This window comes from Pygocentrus nattereri, chromosome 15 (assembly GCF_015220715.1).
Source record: "Pygocentrus nattereri isolate fPygNat1 chromosome 15, fPygNat1.pri, whole genome shotgun sequence".
NCBI lineage: Eukaryota > Metazoa > Chordata > Actinopteri > Characiformes > Serrasalmidae > Pygocentrus > Pygocentrus nattereri.
The window spans coordinates 24484180-24500319 of NC_051225.1; the positions used below are offsets into that span (position 1 = coordinate 24484180).

Consider the following 16140-nt stretch of genomic DNA (forward strand, 5'->3'; position numbering starts at 1 on the left):
TGGGATCAATTTGGAGGAGGGGGATGAGTGTGCATTCTGGGAATTGTAGTGCACTGACACATGGGCCTGATCTGGCTCACAGGCCTTTGATGTGTGTTTGAAATATAGTATCTACACTGTTAATCGTTGGATCTTGCTGGTTATTTTAATTCGTCTTCGCCATCAGTCATCACTAAACCCATCATCTTCATCAGATATTTATCACATATAACAGATCCTTGATGCCCTTTTCATTTCTAAGTGCTTGTGTTCATAACCTAATTAACAAACTCACTTTAAACCACACAACAAACCTTTAAACCTTTACAAGAGCAGACTTATGGAAATGTGGTACCCACTAATCATAGCCTAGGTTGTAAAATGACTGTAAATGAGTTTGACTGAACAAAAGCAACCAGTGCTGTGTACATGACAACACAACCAAGCTAACTGGCAGTCTGGCTAACTATGTTCAGCATTCAGGTCTCAAAGCCAGGAAAAGTGGATGTGCTGGTTTCTTGGCCAAAATACCTTGCAGCTTAATTTGCAAACATGAGTCATTCAGCCCTACTTGAAACCAAACAATTGTCACCGCAACACAGATGTAAACCATGTACAACTAGAGTCAACAGGTGGTGGAACATTGACAAGAGGAGACTTGAGTGAGGCGAGGCAGTGCGCCTTCCACGTAAAGAAACCTCTTCAGTATTTAAAGAATACAGTTTTGCACATACACTGTAAACATGTAAGACATTTGGGCACCACTGTTGTAAAAGAATGACCACTGCACTGCAAGACTTCTTACTCTTCTGATTATTTTATGTTACTTGTGACTGGTTGATGCCTTAGTCCTTTGTCAAACCTGTGAATCATTTCTATTCCAGTGGGCTCATGTTAGCAGCTTGAAACATGATGCACACAGTAGGAACTGCTCAGAAAAGCAACGCCAGCCTGTTTTCAGGCAAAATAAGCTAATGGTGATTGTGTTTCGAGGTGTTGGAGGTATAAATAAAGATTCAGAACACAAGACACAAGCTGTGCAAAACAAGGACTGGTCAAACAAGAGCTGGCCGTCCAATCTTTTTTTCCTAAGTGGGGGGGGGGGGGGTCAAATCTAGAGAAAGAATTGTTCAGTGACAGTAATAGGAACCAGACGCCTGCAGTGTTTGTCTCTTTTGGGGCAGTTGTGGGCTGGAGGTTAGGGAGCTGGCCCTGTGCCAGGAAGGTTGCCGGTTCGATCCCCAGGGCCGACAGTCCATGACTGAGGTGTCCTTGAGCAAGGCACCTAACCCCCAACTGCTCCCCGGCTGCTGTGGATAGGTCAAGTGTGTTCACTAGTGTGTATGTGGTGTTTCACTTCACGGATGGGTTAAATGCGGAGGTGGAATTTCCCCGGTTGTGGGATCAAAAAAGTATCACTTAACTTAAAAGCTCCCTCAAATATGAATCTCATAGACATTGTTTAATAAGTTAAAGGGGTTTGTCTGAAATGTATATTTAAAATCCATTAATCATGGAGACGATGCTGCAGGGCATCATAACACACACACACACACACACACACACACACACACACACACACACACACACACACACACACACACAGGGTGAGTCAAAAGTCACAGGACAGGTTTTATTTTTTTATTATCGATTTTTGTCTCTGGGGTCATCTCGAAACAAATTGTGCATGCTGAGAAAATCCACAACAAACACCACCTTAAGCACTGCATCGTGGAGGCTTATGACAGCATAAAAAAATAAAACAGTGTCCTGTGACTTTTGAATCACCAATAAAAAAAACGTTCAACGTCTTTGTTTCAACAAATCAATTATGCACACATTTTGATGAAATAATTAAAAAAAAAATTCCCTTTAAGTCAACTTACTGTTCAATAAACTTGATTTTTACAACATGAATAGCGTCATTGACGGGAGAAAAACTTGCCATTTTTGTTGTTTTTAGTCATCTGAAAACACCAGCTGCTGTTCATATTCTGTCAAAATGTCAAGATGAATGGGACAGAAATTACTAGGCAAGTCACTCTCTTCTACTCCCACTCAAAGTTAGTCATTTATCTTAATTTTGGAAGCACAAGATTTTACCCTGGGACGTTACACTGTAGAGCTCTACTTTAAAAAGACATCAGTCATAACGCCAGATGGAAAATACTTTTTAGCTTGAAAGTCTATCCGAACAAAGAAATAACCACAAGCAAACATTCTGAGTGGAAAATCCTTTTTGTCTGTTTATGCATCTTGTTTTTACAGTTAAATACATCTGAATGAAAGAGGAAAATCTAGAACTGTGGCTTTTCTTCACTTAATAGACCTGGAAGGAAAGCAACTTGTCATCCTGCATTCTGACAGAACGGCAAATAGGCACAGAAAAAAAATAAACAAGAGAACCGATCAGAAAAGTTCACTTGTGAAGCACTCATGCTGAAAACTGCTCTCAAACCCACTTGACATATTGCACACTTTTTGCCTTTCTTTTTCGGATAAGACCATCTCTCCCAAATCCATTGGCATTTACTTTGCTGCATTTTTGTTGCATAGCCTTTAAATGACAGCCTTCCAAGAAAATACATTGCGCCGTTTCCTCCCTTCTTATCTCGGCCACAGAGTGAAGGTGATTTTAATCTCGTAATCGGTTCACCGGAGTAAAGATCGTTATACAAAATGATCCCAGTCTGTCAAGCCAGGAGGGATATTTGCGGGTTGGTTAATTGGCTTGTCCTGTCCATGTGTGATCTGTAAGGCATACACAGCATTCTCAATTCTGTATCGCTCTGTTTTCAAATGCACAAGACATTGGACAACCGTTTACTGACCTCTGATGATGACGACTTTCTAATTGGTACTGATGTGCAGGGACACTTTGCATAAACTTTAAACAGCAGAAGCATGATAACCAGATGCTTTTCTGTGACGGAACGTGCATCATAATTTGATTCACACATGTAAGACTTGGTCTCGGCATGTTCAGCAGTACAGATAGGAGTATCTGAAATTTTGTACTATGCTCTCACATTCCACATTCCATAACATGTACTATTTGGCAGAAAAATAATATTCATAAGGGAAATTTTAGGAAAACCCAACAATTAAGCCTGCTTTTATGATGTAATTATTTCCAAAATGCTGTGAAATAAGCAAAGGGCAACAAACAAAAACAAGCAAGCATCTAAATGACTGTTCCCTCTTATAAGGCTATCGACCTATGGTACAATCACCTTATAACGCAATTAGAGGGTTTATGGAACTAAGGCAACCGTTTCTCAATGCCCTCAACAAACTCATCTGATCTGAAGATCCACTATGGGAAAAATACAACCAACCTCAACAAATACAATAGAGTCCCCCAATAGACAACAACAAGGAAGAAACATGAAAATGACCTCCAGGTGATGATTCTCTAGCAGGAGTAGGTGGATGTACCTTTAAGTACATTTTTGGGATCACACAACGCCCAGATGACCAGATGTGAAACAAGCATACAGAGTATCTTCAAATCACGTTTTACAATCTGAATGTAGTCTTCAAATTGACTTAAAATGCAACTAAGCTCATTTTCAAAGCAGTAGTGACTGAGATTAAACATTCCAGGTGTGAGTGAAAGGTCTACCTTGGGTTCTTCCGTACAATGGGTGGTCTGCTATTGCATAAAACCTGTCAAAAACTGGAATCGTCTAACACATTCGCCGAGTGTTTGGCCTGAATGAACTGATACTTAATAAAGACTAGATAATTGCTTTACATGACATGGACCAATGCTGAGATCTGAATGACTCAGGTTGTCATTAGAATTACTATAATTGTTAAACACATCATAATATGCAAACACACCCAGTCTTTCAAGAAATCCATCATCTATCAATCATCTCTTAAAAAAGGAGGGACAAAACAAAAAAACAAAACACAAATGCTCTCCAACAGATTTCACCCTGACATTGTGTCTCTTCAACATAAATCGAGAAGATCTTTTACTCTCAAATTCCCTAAAACTGAAAAAGTTCCACCCCCCCATTTCATGACCAGACATTTAGGGGTGTGATTACATTGCACTCCATCGCTGATGCTGCTCCTCATTCTTCTCAAGGCCTTATCTGGATGTGTTTAGGGTGAAGAAGCTCGGTTGCTGCTAGTTGAAGAGGAAAGGAGGTGGAATCACAAGTTTGGAATGGGGGCGAACAAGCGCCAAGCTCAGGAGGGAGCTGTTGACGGTCCAGTGCGACTTTCGCCCTCTTTCTTGCCATGCCAGTCTGTGGCGTGTTGCCGCGTGTCCACTTCGCCTGCCTCTGACTTTCTACAGTCTGTGAATGAAGGACTTGCTCCTGCTTCCTCTTTTTCTCCTCCTCCAGGAGGGCCCAGGCCCTGAGCACAGCCCCGAGGTTTTATCTCTGGATCTTCAGACGAAGAACTTTGACCCTCCTGGCTTTCACCTGACATGCTTTGGCCTTGCGTCTCCATCGTCACACTCACACCAGCAGTAGACACTGGCGAGTCCAACAAAGCCCTGTCCAAGTGTGGGGCTGACAGGGCCTCTGTAATAATGGCCTCTGTGATGATGGCCGCCGTCTCAGCCATCCAATTCGGATCGCTGGACGTCGCAGCAGGCGTGGTGGGTGTGGGTAGGCCGTTTGGTGCTTCTGCTTGCGGCTGAGCTACAGCAGGCTGGTGGTCTTGGCCGTTGACTGTAGCAGCTGTGGCAGCAGCAGCAGCTGCTGTGGCTCGTCCAGCGGGGCCCACTGCACTGGTGTTATTGTTCAGGTTGTCTTGCAGCGCCGTTTGGTTGCCCTGTCCCGCTTGCTGATTCTGCAGCAGCATCTCCTGGATACGAATCTGCTGCAGGATAGCCGGCAGCTCGTAATGGTGGAAGAAGTAGATCATGGAGTGCTGGAGGTGGATAAAGACAGTGAGCAAGAGAGAAAAACAGTCAAATCATTTCTTCTGTTGGGTTATGACAAAAAAAAAAAAAAAAAATCAAGGCATGTATATGGATTTTTATTATTCATAAACCAATGTTTGCCAATGTAAGCCAGTCCCGGGGGACCTACAAACAGTCCATATTTTTCCTCTCTCCTACATTCCAGTACACCTGAAATCTAGAATAAAGAACGGATTACTTGATTAAGGTATTCTGAGGGCTGGCAAACAGCAAAAATATGGACCATTTGAGGACTTGGTAAGGAAATGCTGAAATCTAAACACAAATGAACAGAATTCATTGTTTAATTTGCCACACAAAACATTAATTCAGTAAACCTAAATAAACTTACCTGAATAAAGAGCCAAGACGTGACAAGAGCCAGGCTGCTGTACTGACCGTTAAAGCGATAATGGTAGGCATAGAATGCAAAATGGTACAGATAAAAGAACCTGAAAGAAATAGCACAGAAGACTCCTCAGAGAGTGGCCAGTCAAGCCTTAAAATAAAAGTGTCACATTTTCCTAAAATATAAAGAGTGCACAGCTAAAAGAGTGTCATAACTGCTTAAAGTAAAATAGATCTTTGCTCTGTGACGTTAATAATCAGTGGTTAGGGCAAATGAACCAAACCAGAGGGCTGTGGGTTTGTTCTTTGGGTGTCATGGGAAAGAGATATTTTGCCAGAAGACATAAGCCTGAAAAGTACTGCTTTGTACTCCTGAGCAAGGCACTTAAGTTGCTCTAGAATTAGACGCTTAGCCAATTCCTACTCAAGCCTTGCAGTAGAGGCAATTTTCCTGCTACAGCTACCTGCTGAGTTTGATTCACACACATGCCTGCAACTGTGCAGACCCTGTGGTTCTCCAAGAATGGGCTATTAAATGTCAAATGGATTTTGTTGTGCACTAAGGTACCAGAGGAAGACCAGTGCTATACCTGAGCCAGTGGCGTTTACTTGTGTTTGTGTGGCAGCAGATTGCATCGTACTGGTCAGCCAGCCACACGATGAGGATGATATAGAAAGCTGTGGTTGTGTCATTGAAAAACTCAGACATGATAGCTTCCATCCCTGTGGATATGACAGAGAAAAACAGCATATTGTGTGATCAGTAGATCTAGATATTATGTCAAGACATATGTGATGATGCAAGATTTTAATGCCATCAGGTTTAATTCTTGACTGGTAGGCCTGTACAGCAAATAATACATGTTTCCCAGCTCTGATACACCCATTTTAAACTTATGAAGGACATATTACTTAGCTCATGAGTTCAGTCAGGTGTGCTGGGAGAAGGGAACACCCCTAGTTATGATAATGTGTAAACACTGCACATCATGCAGCACATTTAGTACATGTCTGTTGTGAGTGATAAGCAGGTGACCTAGAGGTGTTGTAACCTACCAACAAGTGCCAGGATTACAGTAAGAAGAGGAGCTGCTGGGAAGGCGATGGTCATGTTCATCTCTAGCATCTGCAGAAGGTCCACTGCACACAGAAGATACACCAGGCAGCAGTCAGTCAGTGGATTTGAAACAAACAAGAACAGTCATAGTGACAATGATGATTACAGTTCAAAGTTGGGCCCACACTTTGCTGGAGTTGTCAATATGAGCCTTCTTTTTTAAAGCTTACCTATAAAGACAAAAATCTGGTGGTGGGAATAGCGGAGCAGCATGGACACAGAGAGGGTCTATGTTGGATGAAAAAAACATTCAAAATCAATATACGCAGCCTCTGGTAAACCAGCAAGTACACTAGTAGTCATGCAGGGTCAGTTGTGGTATCGTAATGACTATCATGAGGAGGGGGGGGGCAATGAAGGGGGGGGAGAAAAAAAAATACTAATTCTCTCAAAGGAAAAAGCATTTCTGTTAGCCAATGACATTTTCCTGGTCGCTGTCTCGGTTGTTAGCTTGTATCACTTGTTTTCTTTACTACTCCAAACATTAAAAACCAAGGATAGAATAATTGGAAACAGAATTTTGGAACTAAAGAAAACCCAGAACCAAAAAGTTGAACAAGTTGTCCCTAGCAATGTATTTTCACTAGCAGATAACATCTGCCCCACAAGACTAACAGGTTAAACTACCGTTAAAACCGTTTTCCGCTTCTTACATAATTATTCTTTGTGAATATATGGTAATAATTTCATTTAAAAAGTGGAAACTGCAGAATCATTACTCTTTCTACGAATAGCTAGTCTCTTATATTTTGTATGCATTTTAGCTCTTCTGTCAATTTAATTTATTTTCCTCTTCTACACTGTTCTGTTTATTTCATCTGAAGTGTGTAAATTATACTATGCTGTCTAAGTATTAGCAAATAAACAGCAATCAATTATACCTTTTCTGTTACTGCATGTGACAGAAGATGTCAGCCTTGCAAAGTAAGATACTCACGAATATGACCATGATCACAAAGGCAGCCAGGTAGGAGGTACGTGCCATCCACATACTGACAAAACGGTAGTGTTCTCCCGAAACCACATTTCTTAAGAACCCTAAGCACAAACCCACACAAAATGAGTGCATGAAGTGTTCCAATGTAAACAAGAATGGACACACGAGTCCAAGCTGGACCATGTAAATATGCAAGCACACAGACACAGTACAAACAAAAACAAATAGCTAATAATTACCTTTATTTTCCTCATTTTCTGCCAAGGCCTTCACACTGGACATCAGTATGTCATCATAGCCGAGGAACTCATCTAACAGGAAGCGACTAAAGCCGTCTCCGAAGCACTGGTCCTTCATTGGGTCTACAAACAATGAAAAACAGTCACCAAGCTGCTGGGCTAAACTTCAGTATTTACAAACTACCAGTTATTCCCTCTTACGTATTCTGCCACAAGCCATAAATCTTCAAAACATGTTTTTTCCAAAAATATTCACTATAGCAAATGAAAATGAAAGGCTGCTAATGGCAGGAAGAATTGTTGGTAAAGCAACAGGATATTTCACCACTGTGGTAACTCAAAGGTTTCTGACTTACTATTTCAACAAGAGAGTCAAGTGGAACTCACCCAGGGTAACCACCATGACAGGAATGTTGAGACGTTGCCTTGTGGTTTGAGACAGCCGCAAAAAGCCATACTCCAGAGAATACTCCACTATATATTCCTCCTGAGGCCAAACTGCACATAGAAACACAGAAACCCATCACATCTCTGCACAACAACACGCAACGTTTACCATTTACTGAACTAAAAAGCAGACCGTTCTTTTCGAAGGCATTTAGCAAAACTACAAATAGGTTGTAACAGTTCATCACACATAATTACTGTCTATCGGGCTGCAAGGTAGGTTGTGGCAATTTGGCAATAGCATTGTCATGATCTTAACAGTAATGACCATTGTTTTTATGCTAGGACAACAACTATGCTGCTTAACCGTGCTTAACGTCCTATTTAATTGTGTTTAATGGTACGAAAGCAGCTCTCCACAAGGCAGATTCAGATACAAGCAACCATTATCAGAGCTTTTGTATACAAACACCAAGTGAGTGCTACAGCATTGGTGGGTACTACAGGGAACATTTTACTACAATTAAGTGGTAAGATTTTAAAACTTAAGCATATTTTCAATGAACATCTCAAGTTTCAAATAAGATCATTAACCTATTAGTAATTTGGGGAACTGCATATTGCCCTACTCTACTGGCAGCCTAAGCCTCCTAGAAATAATTGAAAGACCTGGGGCAGCAATACCAAAATGTCCCGATGTGAAGATAATATTTTTTGCAGTCATATTACACAAACAAATCTTATCTTAACTTAGGAATTATTCCTTATCTTACAAATCTTATCTTCTCAAACTACACAATCTGACGATACACCAACAGTGGACATATACATGAATAAAATAGCATTAAAAATGTAAATTAGTAAGCTACACCCACAAATGTGAATAAATAAATAAATAAATAAATACTTCAAAACAAAAGCGCAAGGAAATGATGACTGCTGTATAACAGTACATAGCTGTTGCCCGGATTCGGTTTCAATTTCCCCAAGGCTTTAGTCAGCCAGCTTTCCACACAAACATTATTACTCCTAATAATCAACCACACATTCAATTCAGTCTCTGCTTTATTCACTGCCGTAATATCTTAATTGGTGAATTTTGACTCTTAAAGAGAAACTACCATTTTGCAACATGACTATATGTAACATTATTATGCTAGTTGTACTGAATGTGTTCTCATCTGCCTAAAAACAACTTTCTATTTTTTCATCAGACTGGCAAACAGCAGAAATGGTTAAAACCGAAATTAGGACACTATTTAGGTTATCCTAAAGTTAGGATGGTATTTAGGAATTGTGTCTCATTAGGATGTTTTGGTAAAACGCTTTTCGTGTCTAGAGCTAAAATCAGATTACAAACTTGGTAACTGTATTAGCTACTACCCTAAATTCAGTCCTACCAAGGCTGTCATAGTGACTAAATGAAAAAGATTTCAGAGTTATGGCTCTGAAATTCCAGCTTTGGTCCTAATCAAAGAAATCAGCAGCTCTGTGCTTTAGTGAGGCTGAAGCTCAAGCATGATCTGTAGGAATGCACAGCAGCTAAAGTGTGCCACACTGACAGACATACACACACACGTACACACACACACGCACACTAAGGCTCTCTTTGTTCCAGTGCTGATACAAGGCCTGTGAGGATGGCAGAGAGCCACTCCATCAGTCACCATTTTAAAACCTCCAACAAAATCAGCAGCCTTCCTAGAATGTAGGTTTGACAGTCTCTGAGCCTACACTGCTACAGTGTGATAAGGCATCTATACTGCATGCTGCTGACCTGGCATCACTGTAATGTGATTTAGTAGTGATGGAGAAAACCACACACACAAGCAAGTTTTCCACGATCAAAACAGCCAAGGGTTTACCGGCGGACAAGAAATCTAATTACCATCTACAAGTAAAGCAGATCTACAGTGGTGGAGCAGTTAGCCGACACTATTAGGAACACACTTCAGGAACTTAAAATCCCTCCTTCCTGAAATCTCACATTAGCTACAGTTTTTAAGGCTGCCAGCACTGGTCTGTGACGTGCATACCAGTTCCAGGAAGGAGCGAGGGAGTAAGTAAATGGGGAGTTGTAAAGAAAAAGTGAACAACAAGGTGGGGGCATCGTGGCCAGGAGTGGATGAAGGGAAGCGAGCGAGGAAGGAGGGCATGATGTCGCAGAAGAGGAGGAGTGTAGCGGGATGTCTACGGCACCAGGGTGAAAGAGGTAGATATGAGGAGCTTTACCTGCTCGAGTGAGCATCTCAATCTCGGAGACAGTCTCCTTCAGCGGCTGCATACCTTTAGAGGGCGCCTGGCTAAAGGAGAGGTCCTGTGTGTCGTTCCGGCCCAAGCCCGGGACACCAGCACTCAGGGAGGGCTTCAGCCGGGGCTCAATGTCCAGCTCAAACTATAGCGACAAGAAATTGTATGGTTTAACAAATTTAGGTGCTGTTTTGATTTAATTTGCTTTACAATTGTACTATCACATGAGGTAAACAATTCTAGACAACACTATTCAATGTGTACTTCACAAAAATGTAGCCTATAGTCCACTTTTTTCTAACTGAAAATTGCATTTGTTGCTGCTTTGTATATGTTTTGCCACCACTGGAGTGATAGCACTTTGGTTGATGAAGGTAAAAAAGTATAATGCAAAATTTATTGTGCCATTTCTTCTTTCAAAAGTCAAAATAAAATGCTACTTTGAACTTAATAGTGAATTTAATATAACTTTAAACCATTACAATGGATTGTAAACATCTTCATACAGCAACAGTTCCTAGTACTTTTTTGGTGTTTCTCCTGTTCTAACACACGTATTTCAACTAAACAGGCAATTAAATTACCAGCAAACAGGCAATTACTGACCCTAACAGAGCTGTTATCAAACATTTCCATGGTCATGTCTTCTTCTTCCTCCTCTTCGTGGTGAACAGGAGCTCGGGTGGCATCCTCCGTGTCTCCATCAGGCTCTTTGACCAGACCCTGGAATCCCTCGGTCTCATAGAATTGCAGGAATATAGGTGCACGGCTTGAGTTGCGCTGGATCTCCACACGCAAGATACCGTCACGCGGCCACTTCTCACGTACATGCTCCAAGCAGTTAATGGGTGATCGAGAGAAGGCGATGTGGATGTAGGCCAGAATGAAGAGCACAAACAAGGCCTGCCAAAAACAACATGATTAGGATGGGTACACAAACATATACAGAAAAAAAACACAATAAAACGAGACAATGAGAACAATGATTTTTTTTTACTACCATTTTTAAAATGATTTGAAAGTTCACACATGAGTATCACATAAATGTATTCCTCAGATGTAAAATTCATAAATACATTTAAAAAATATTGCGTGACTAAATTTTTAGTCAGCTAGTCATTTAAAACACTAGTTGACTAGTCACCATTATTATATGAGGAAAAAAAACATGAGCATTCCAGAAGTCTGTGAAAATATTTTGTTAACACCTTGCTAAAAGGGGTTGGCTCTAACCACAGATGCTGTGGTTCACACTGTGAGACTTTTTTGTTGTATTTCAGCAAGCTTCAGTCTCAGGCACTCTAGGAAGTGAAGTAAATTTCACTTTAAAATCATCCAAGCTCTCAGAAACTCACCTCTCACAGGAGATTTAAATAGTATAGAACTTTCAGCTGAACCAAGAAACATTCATGCTTATAACTTCTGAACTACATTTGAAACTGTGGGTAGCAAGTAAAGGATATCCTTGTGCGTTTGCCAGCTGGTATTCCAAGTTTGTTTCATCACTGCAGTGGGATGTCTGGCATTTCGGTCAAATTTCCGATTATGTTCTCAAAACGTACCTGGTCTGGCTAACGAGTGGTCTAGGTTTTATGTTTAACAAGAAAACTGATTTCTGTTCTCTCCACCTGCCTCTTCACTGTTTTTATCACCAGTTGACCACTGCTCACAGTGCCAACTAGTTTATAGTCTAAATGAGAACATAATCTATGCAATCCCTGGCATATGTTCACCAGGGGATTACATAATGTTAACACCTGAGGCTGTCCTCTGGCCTTTAGACTGGTCTTTATAATGAATCAATTGACATTAATTACATGTATTGTTTTTTTTATTGGTAAAAACAGATGCCTCTTTGACTAACACGCCTTCCAACGTTGGAATCACGCCTGTGTAGAGTGCAATGTAAAGGTTTACATCTTCTAATCATCAACATACTCCAGCAAACCCTATCCTAAAATGGTTAAGACAGTAGATAAAATGTAAATGAAAACAGAAAGCTGTGATTCATAAATCTACTTTGACTTGTATGTAAATTACGTATTTGGATAAAACGGCAAGATATGTAGAGTTTCATGTTGTGAAGTTCATAGTATTTTGTAAATATACGCTCATTCTGAAACTGCTACCAGCAGTACTTTATATAAAAGTTGTGACGGAGCAATTTAAGAGTAAAAACAAGTTATGTAATCATGATGGGGCATAAAAACAGCATCAAAAGGAAAGGCCTAAGCCTTTATGAACAAGGATGGATCGAGGTTCGCCACTTTGCCATAAACACACCGCAATGTTTTAAAAATAACGTTCCCCAGTGAACGACTGCAAAGATTTTATTTATTTCACCCACTACAGTACGCAACATCAGAAGACTCAGGAAATCCAGAGGAATTTCTGTGTGTGAAGGACAAAGTTTAAACCACAAATAAACACCTGTGACCCTTGAACCCTCAGAAAGCACTGAACTACAAAACGGCAGATTTCCGTAATGGAGAATTGCTCTGGAATACTTTAGTAAACCGTTGTCTAGAAAAAAGAAAAAGTCTGTCACTGCATCCAAAAATGCTGCTCTAGTCAAGACTGACTCTGAAAGACCAGGATCTGTCATGTTATGGGTGGGTATTCGTGAGTAACCTGCACACCTGTGAAAGTGCCATTAACACATTTTAAAGCAACATGTGGTGTCTTTTAGGTTCCGTCTTTTTCAGGAACACCCATGCTTATTTCAACACCAAGCCACGTTCTGCATGGCTGCGTAATCAGAGTTTGAATGCTAGATTGACCTGCCTTGTTAAATCTTATTAAGCTCAAACTGTGTGTTGTTAATAGGAAAGGAGTTTCAATACAGTGGTAAACATGCTCCTGTCCCAACCTTTGGAACGTGTTGCAGCTATCAAATTTGGAATGAGTGTGTATATATACAAAAACAATGAAGTTTAAGGTAAAAGATCAAAGTGTTCATATACCATTTTTTATTTAATACAGGTCAAACAGAATTGACTAATCACTGCTTTCTGTTTTTATTTCATCATAGCTTATTATTTAAAATTGAACATGCCATCTCAACTTTTTGGATTTGGGTTTCCACATGACTGAGTTTAAGGGACCACCCTGACCAGGCTCATTCACTGACATGCTACTTTCAAGAGCCGACTGTTAAGCATATGCTGTCTTTAAAGTGTGAACTGAGCTTGGCTGTCTAATAGAAGGTGGAACCGAGTACCAGTTTAGAAGCATAATAACTGAAAGATGCCTCCCCAAGTTAGAACAGCGCTCTTACGCTGAGATGATAATGGGCCCAGGTTCAACTGAGGATAATGGTTTGTGTGGGTGGGTGTCATGAAGCTGACTTCTTATTTGAATTTTCTAGCTCCACCTTAAATGGTGCAGCAGTTACATTGTGGCACTGTAAAGTGGGACACTGCACTGTTAACGCTCACATTAGACTATAGTCTTTATGACAGTAACAAAAATGAATATAATGATAGTGAGTATATTGCGTCCATACATGCTTAACACTCATGTCTTTAAAGTGGTATATCAATGAAAATGAATGAGTCTGGTCAGAGCGGTCGCTTAAACTCAGTCATATGCAAACCCAATTCCAAAAAAGGGTGTTTGACCTGTATTAAATTGAAAACCGTACAAAACCTTTGATGCATTAACCTTGAACGTCACCGCTTTGTGTTTATGTATATATTTTTATTGAAAATTTGATGTCTGCAACATATTCCAAGGAATTCTGCACAGGAGCCCGTTTACCCCTGTATCACCCCTGTATTACATGTTTTAACAACCCGGGGTCGCCAGAATGTAACTGCTGCACAATTTAAGGCGGAACGGGGGGATTTTTTTAACAATTTAAGGTGGAACTAACAAAAACCTGGCGAATAGGAAGCTCGTGTGGGTGAGTGAGGTAAACAAACAAAACGTACCTTCAAAAGCACGAAGAACTCGAAAATCCGCCGAAAAGACGGCGGGAAGAGTCTGGCGTAGGTGACTGCCATCTTAAAAAAGAGGGCATGAAAGAGCCGGTCCCGCACGTTGATGAGCGGGTTCTGGTTGAGGTTCGGGTTGCGCATTCTGTTGGGCCCGCCATTGTTGTTTAGCGGGACGTTGTTGTTGTTCAGGTTGCCCTGGTTGTCTGACATTTCTTACGCCAGTGCCACGACTTTAACAGAAGAATTCGATGCCCATGTAGGTCATGCGGGGAGCAACGTACGCAGAGACCGATAACCAGGCCGACGCTAACCCAGCCACCTTCGTGTACTCCGGTGGTCCTCCGTCGCGTCAAGATTAGCCACTAGCTTGCTAACTATATATTACATTAATTACACCGCACCAGACGACTCCTCACGACCGAGGCCTTAAGCGTGAGTTGTTGGCAATGGTAAGCTTTGGTTCTCGCTTGGCAGCCAGCTATGACATGACTACGAGGTAACGTTAACGAGCGAAAGAAAAACAAGTAACGTTACTTACAAGCCTGGCTGGCGCTAAGTTAGTGTTAAGTTAGCACAAGCTGAACGGGAGGACGCCACACTGTACATGCGCTCTCGAGTCCCAGTTATTCTCAACAGACGTTGATTCTTCTGCTGTTTAGTAGGTTCTGTAGGTTTTCTAGTTATCTATTAGCGTCCCCAAGTTTGATAGAACACCCAGCTACCAGCACTATCGCGGGTGCTACCTAATTGTACCTAGCACTAAAAGCTAACTAGCCAAGTTACCTAACGAGCGTTAACTCGCTACATTTAAGATACTCTAAGTAGTTTTTACATAGTCTGCTATTGTTGCTGAACGTCGACGGATGTAACCAGGTTAGTCAAATCCGTAATGCTTAAGTGACTGGCTATAATCTTGAGTAAGGTTGTAGCTTTGCCCGCTACCTGCTTGTTAAACTAGCCGAACGAGCTAACCTAATGCTCAATCTGACGTACAGTTCCCCAGAGCCCGTATGTTCTGTTTTTCAGGCGAGTTTCTTGGTGAAGATACTGACGCTGACAGTCGCTCTCCATATACGAAGGATGGATCTTAGAGACATCTGAATAAAATTCCGCGGGAATCTTTTTCGACGGAGACTACCAGAAACTTGCCTCCCATCGCAACGGTGCTCCTGTTTACACAACCATTTTCTAATCCAGGCGTAGTTTGGGAGTGGAGAGGACGGCAAAGACAGTCATGCCGATGTGTTAGACTCTGTTTCTACAGCTGCTCTCAGGTTACAGCGCCATCTCTGTGCTAGATGACTTCAACAACACCAGTGCCCGATGCTTCACTGTTAGGTTTTTCCTTGACGTTGAATCCGATAAAGAGAGCTGAATTATAGCTCAGTAATCTGTTTTCAGCGGGTGACGATGCAGGGCGACCAGCTAAACTAGCAACGGGCCAGCGTGCAATTCATAGTATTGCTCGAAGAAAACCTGGTCGCAGTGTATGGGTATATTCAGTGGTGGACAATAACTAAGTAAATGTAATTCGTTACTGTACTGAAGTAGTTTTTTTGTGTATCTGTACTTTACTTAAGTATTTCCATTTTGGGCGACTTTTCCTTTCACTCCACTACATTTCAAAGTCAAATATCTTATTTTTTACTCCACTACATTTTGAGAAATCTGTTGTTCCTTTTGGTTTCTGTGTGTATAAAAACGTAACATGTCAAAACAAAAGAAGTGCAAAGCAAGAGCACCAATCAGGGCACAGCGGTCACTTTGTTCTGAGCTTGTTTTGACCTGTTGGTCATACTAACCCAGTGCAAGCACACGGTTCAATGTCAGCACAGCAGCATAAGAATTTGAGAGCACATATGTCACCTAAATGATGAACTAACCTAACTTTGTGTAAATAGACCACAATATAGAAATATGTCCACATATGCAGTCGTGCCTGGCAAGTTTCTTTTTCCTGAATTCATACAAACACTTTCATTTTATAGTGAATTAGTTTGGGCTGGCTTATGCTTATC

At 41.1% G+C, this 16140-nt stretch overlaps 1 protein-coding gene across 2 annotated transcripts; it reads right to left on the reverse strand.

Annotated features, from left to right (window-relative positions):
* Positions 1-2198: 2198 nt before the first annotated feature.
* Positions 2199-14332, reverse strand: tmem259 (transmembrane protein 259). 2 transcript variants are annotated; one of them, XM_017714258.2, is made up of 11 exons: positions 14117-14332; positions 10791-11087; positions 10221-10329; positions 7935-8045; positions 7548-7670; positions 7309-7409; positions 6542-6599; positions 6311-6394; positions 5845-5977; positions 5259-5358; positions 2199-4875 (listed from the first exon to the last, which is right to left on the reverse strand). In XM_017714258.2, the coding sequence occupies exons 1-11, from the start codon at positions 14330-14332 to the stop codon at positions 4183-4185; spliced, it is 2025 nt and encodes a 674-aa protein (XP_017569747.1). In that variant the 3' UTR covers positions 2199-4182. The 2 variants fall into 2 exon arrangements, with proteins under 2 accessions (XP_017569747.1, XP_017569746.1); XM_017714257.2 differs by having other exon boundaries at positions 10167-10329.
* Positions 14333-16140: the final 1808 nt, after the last annotated feature.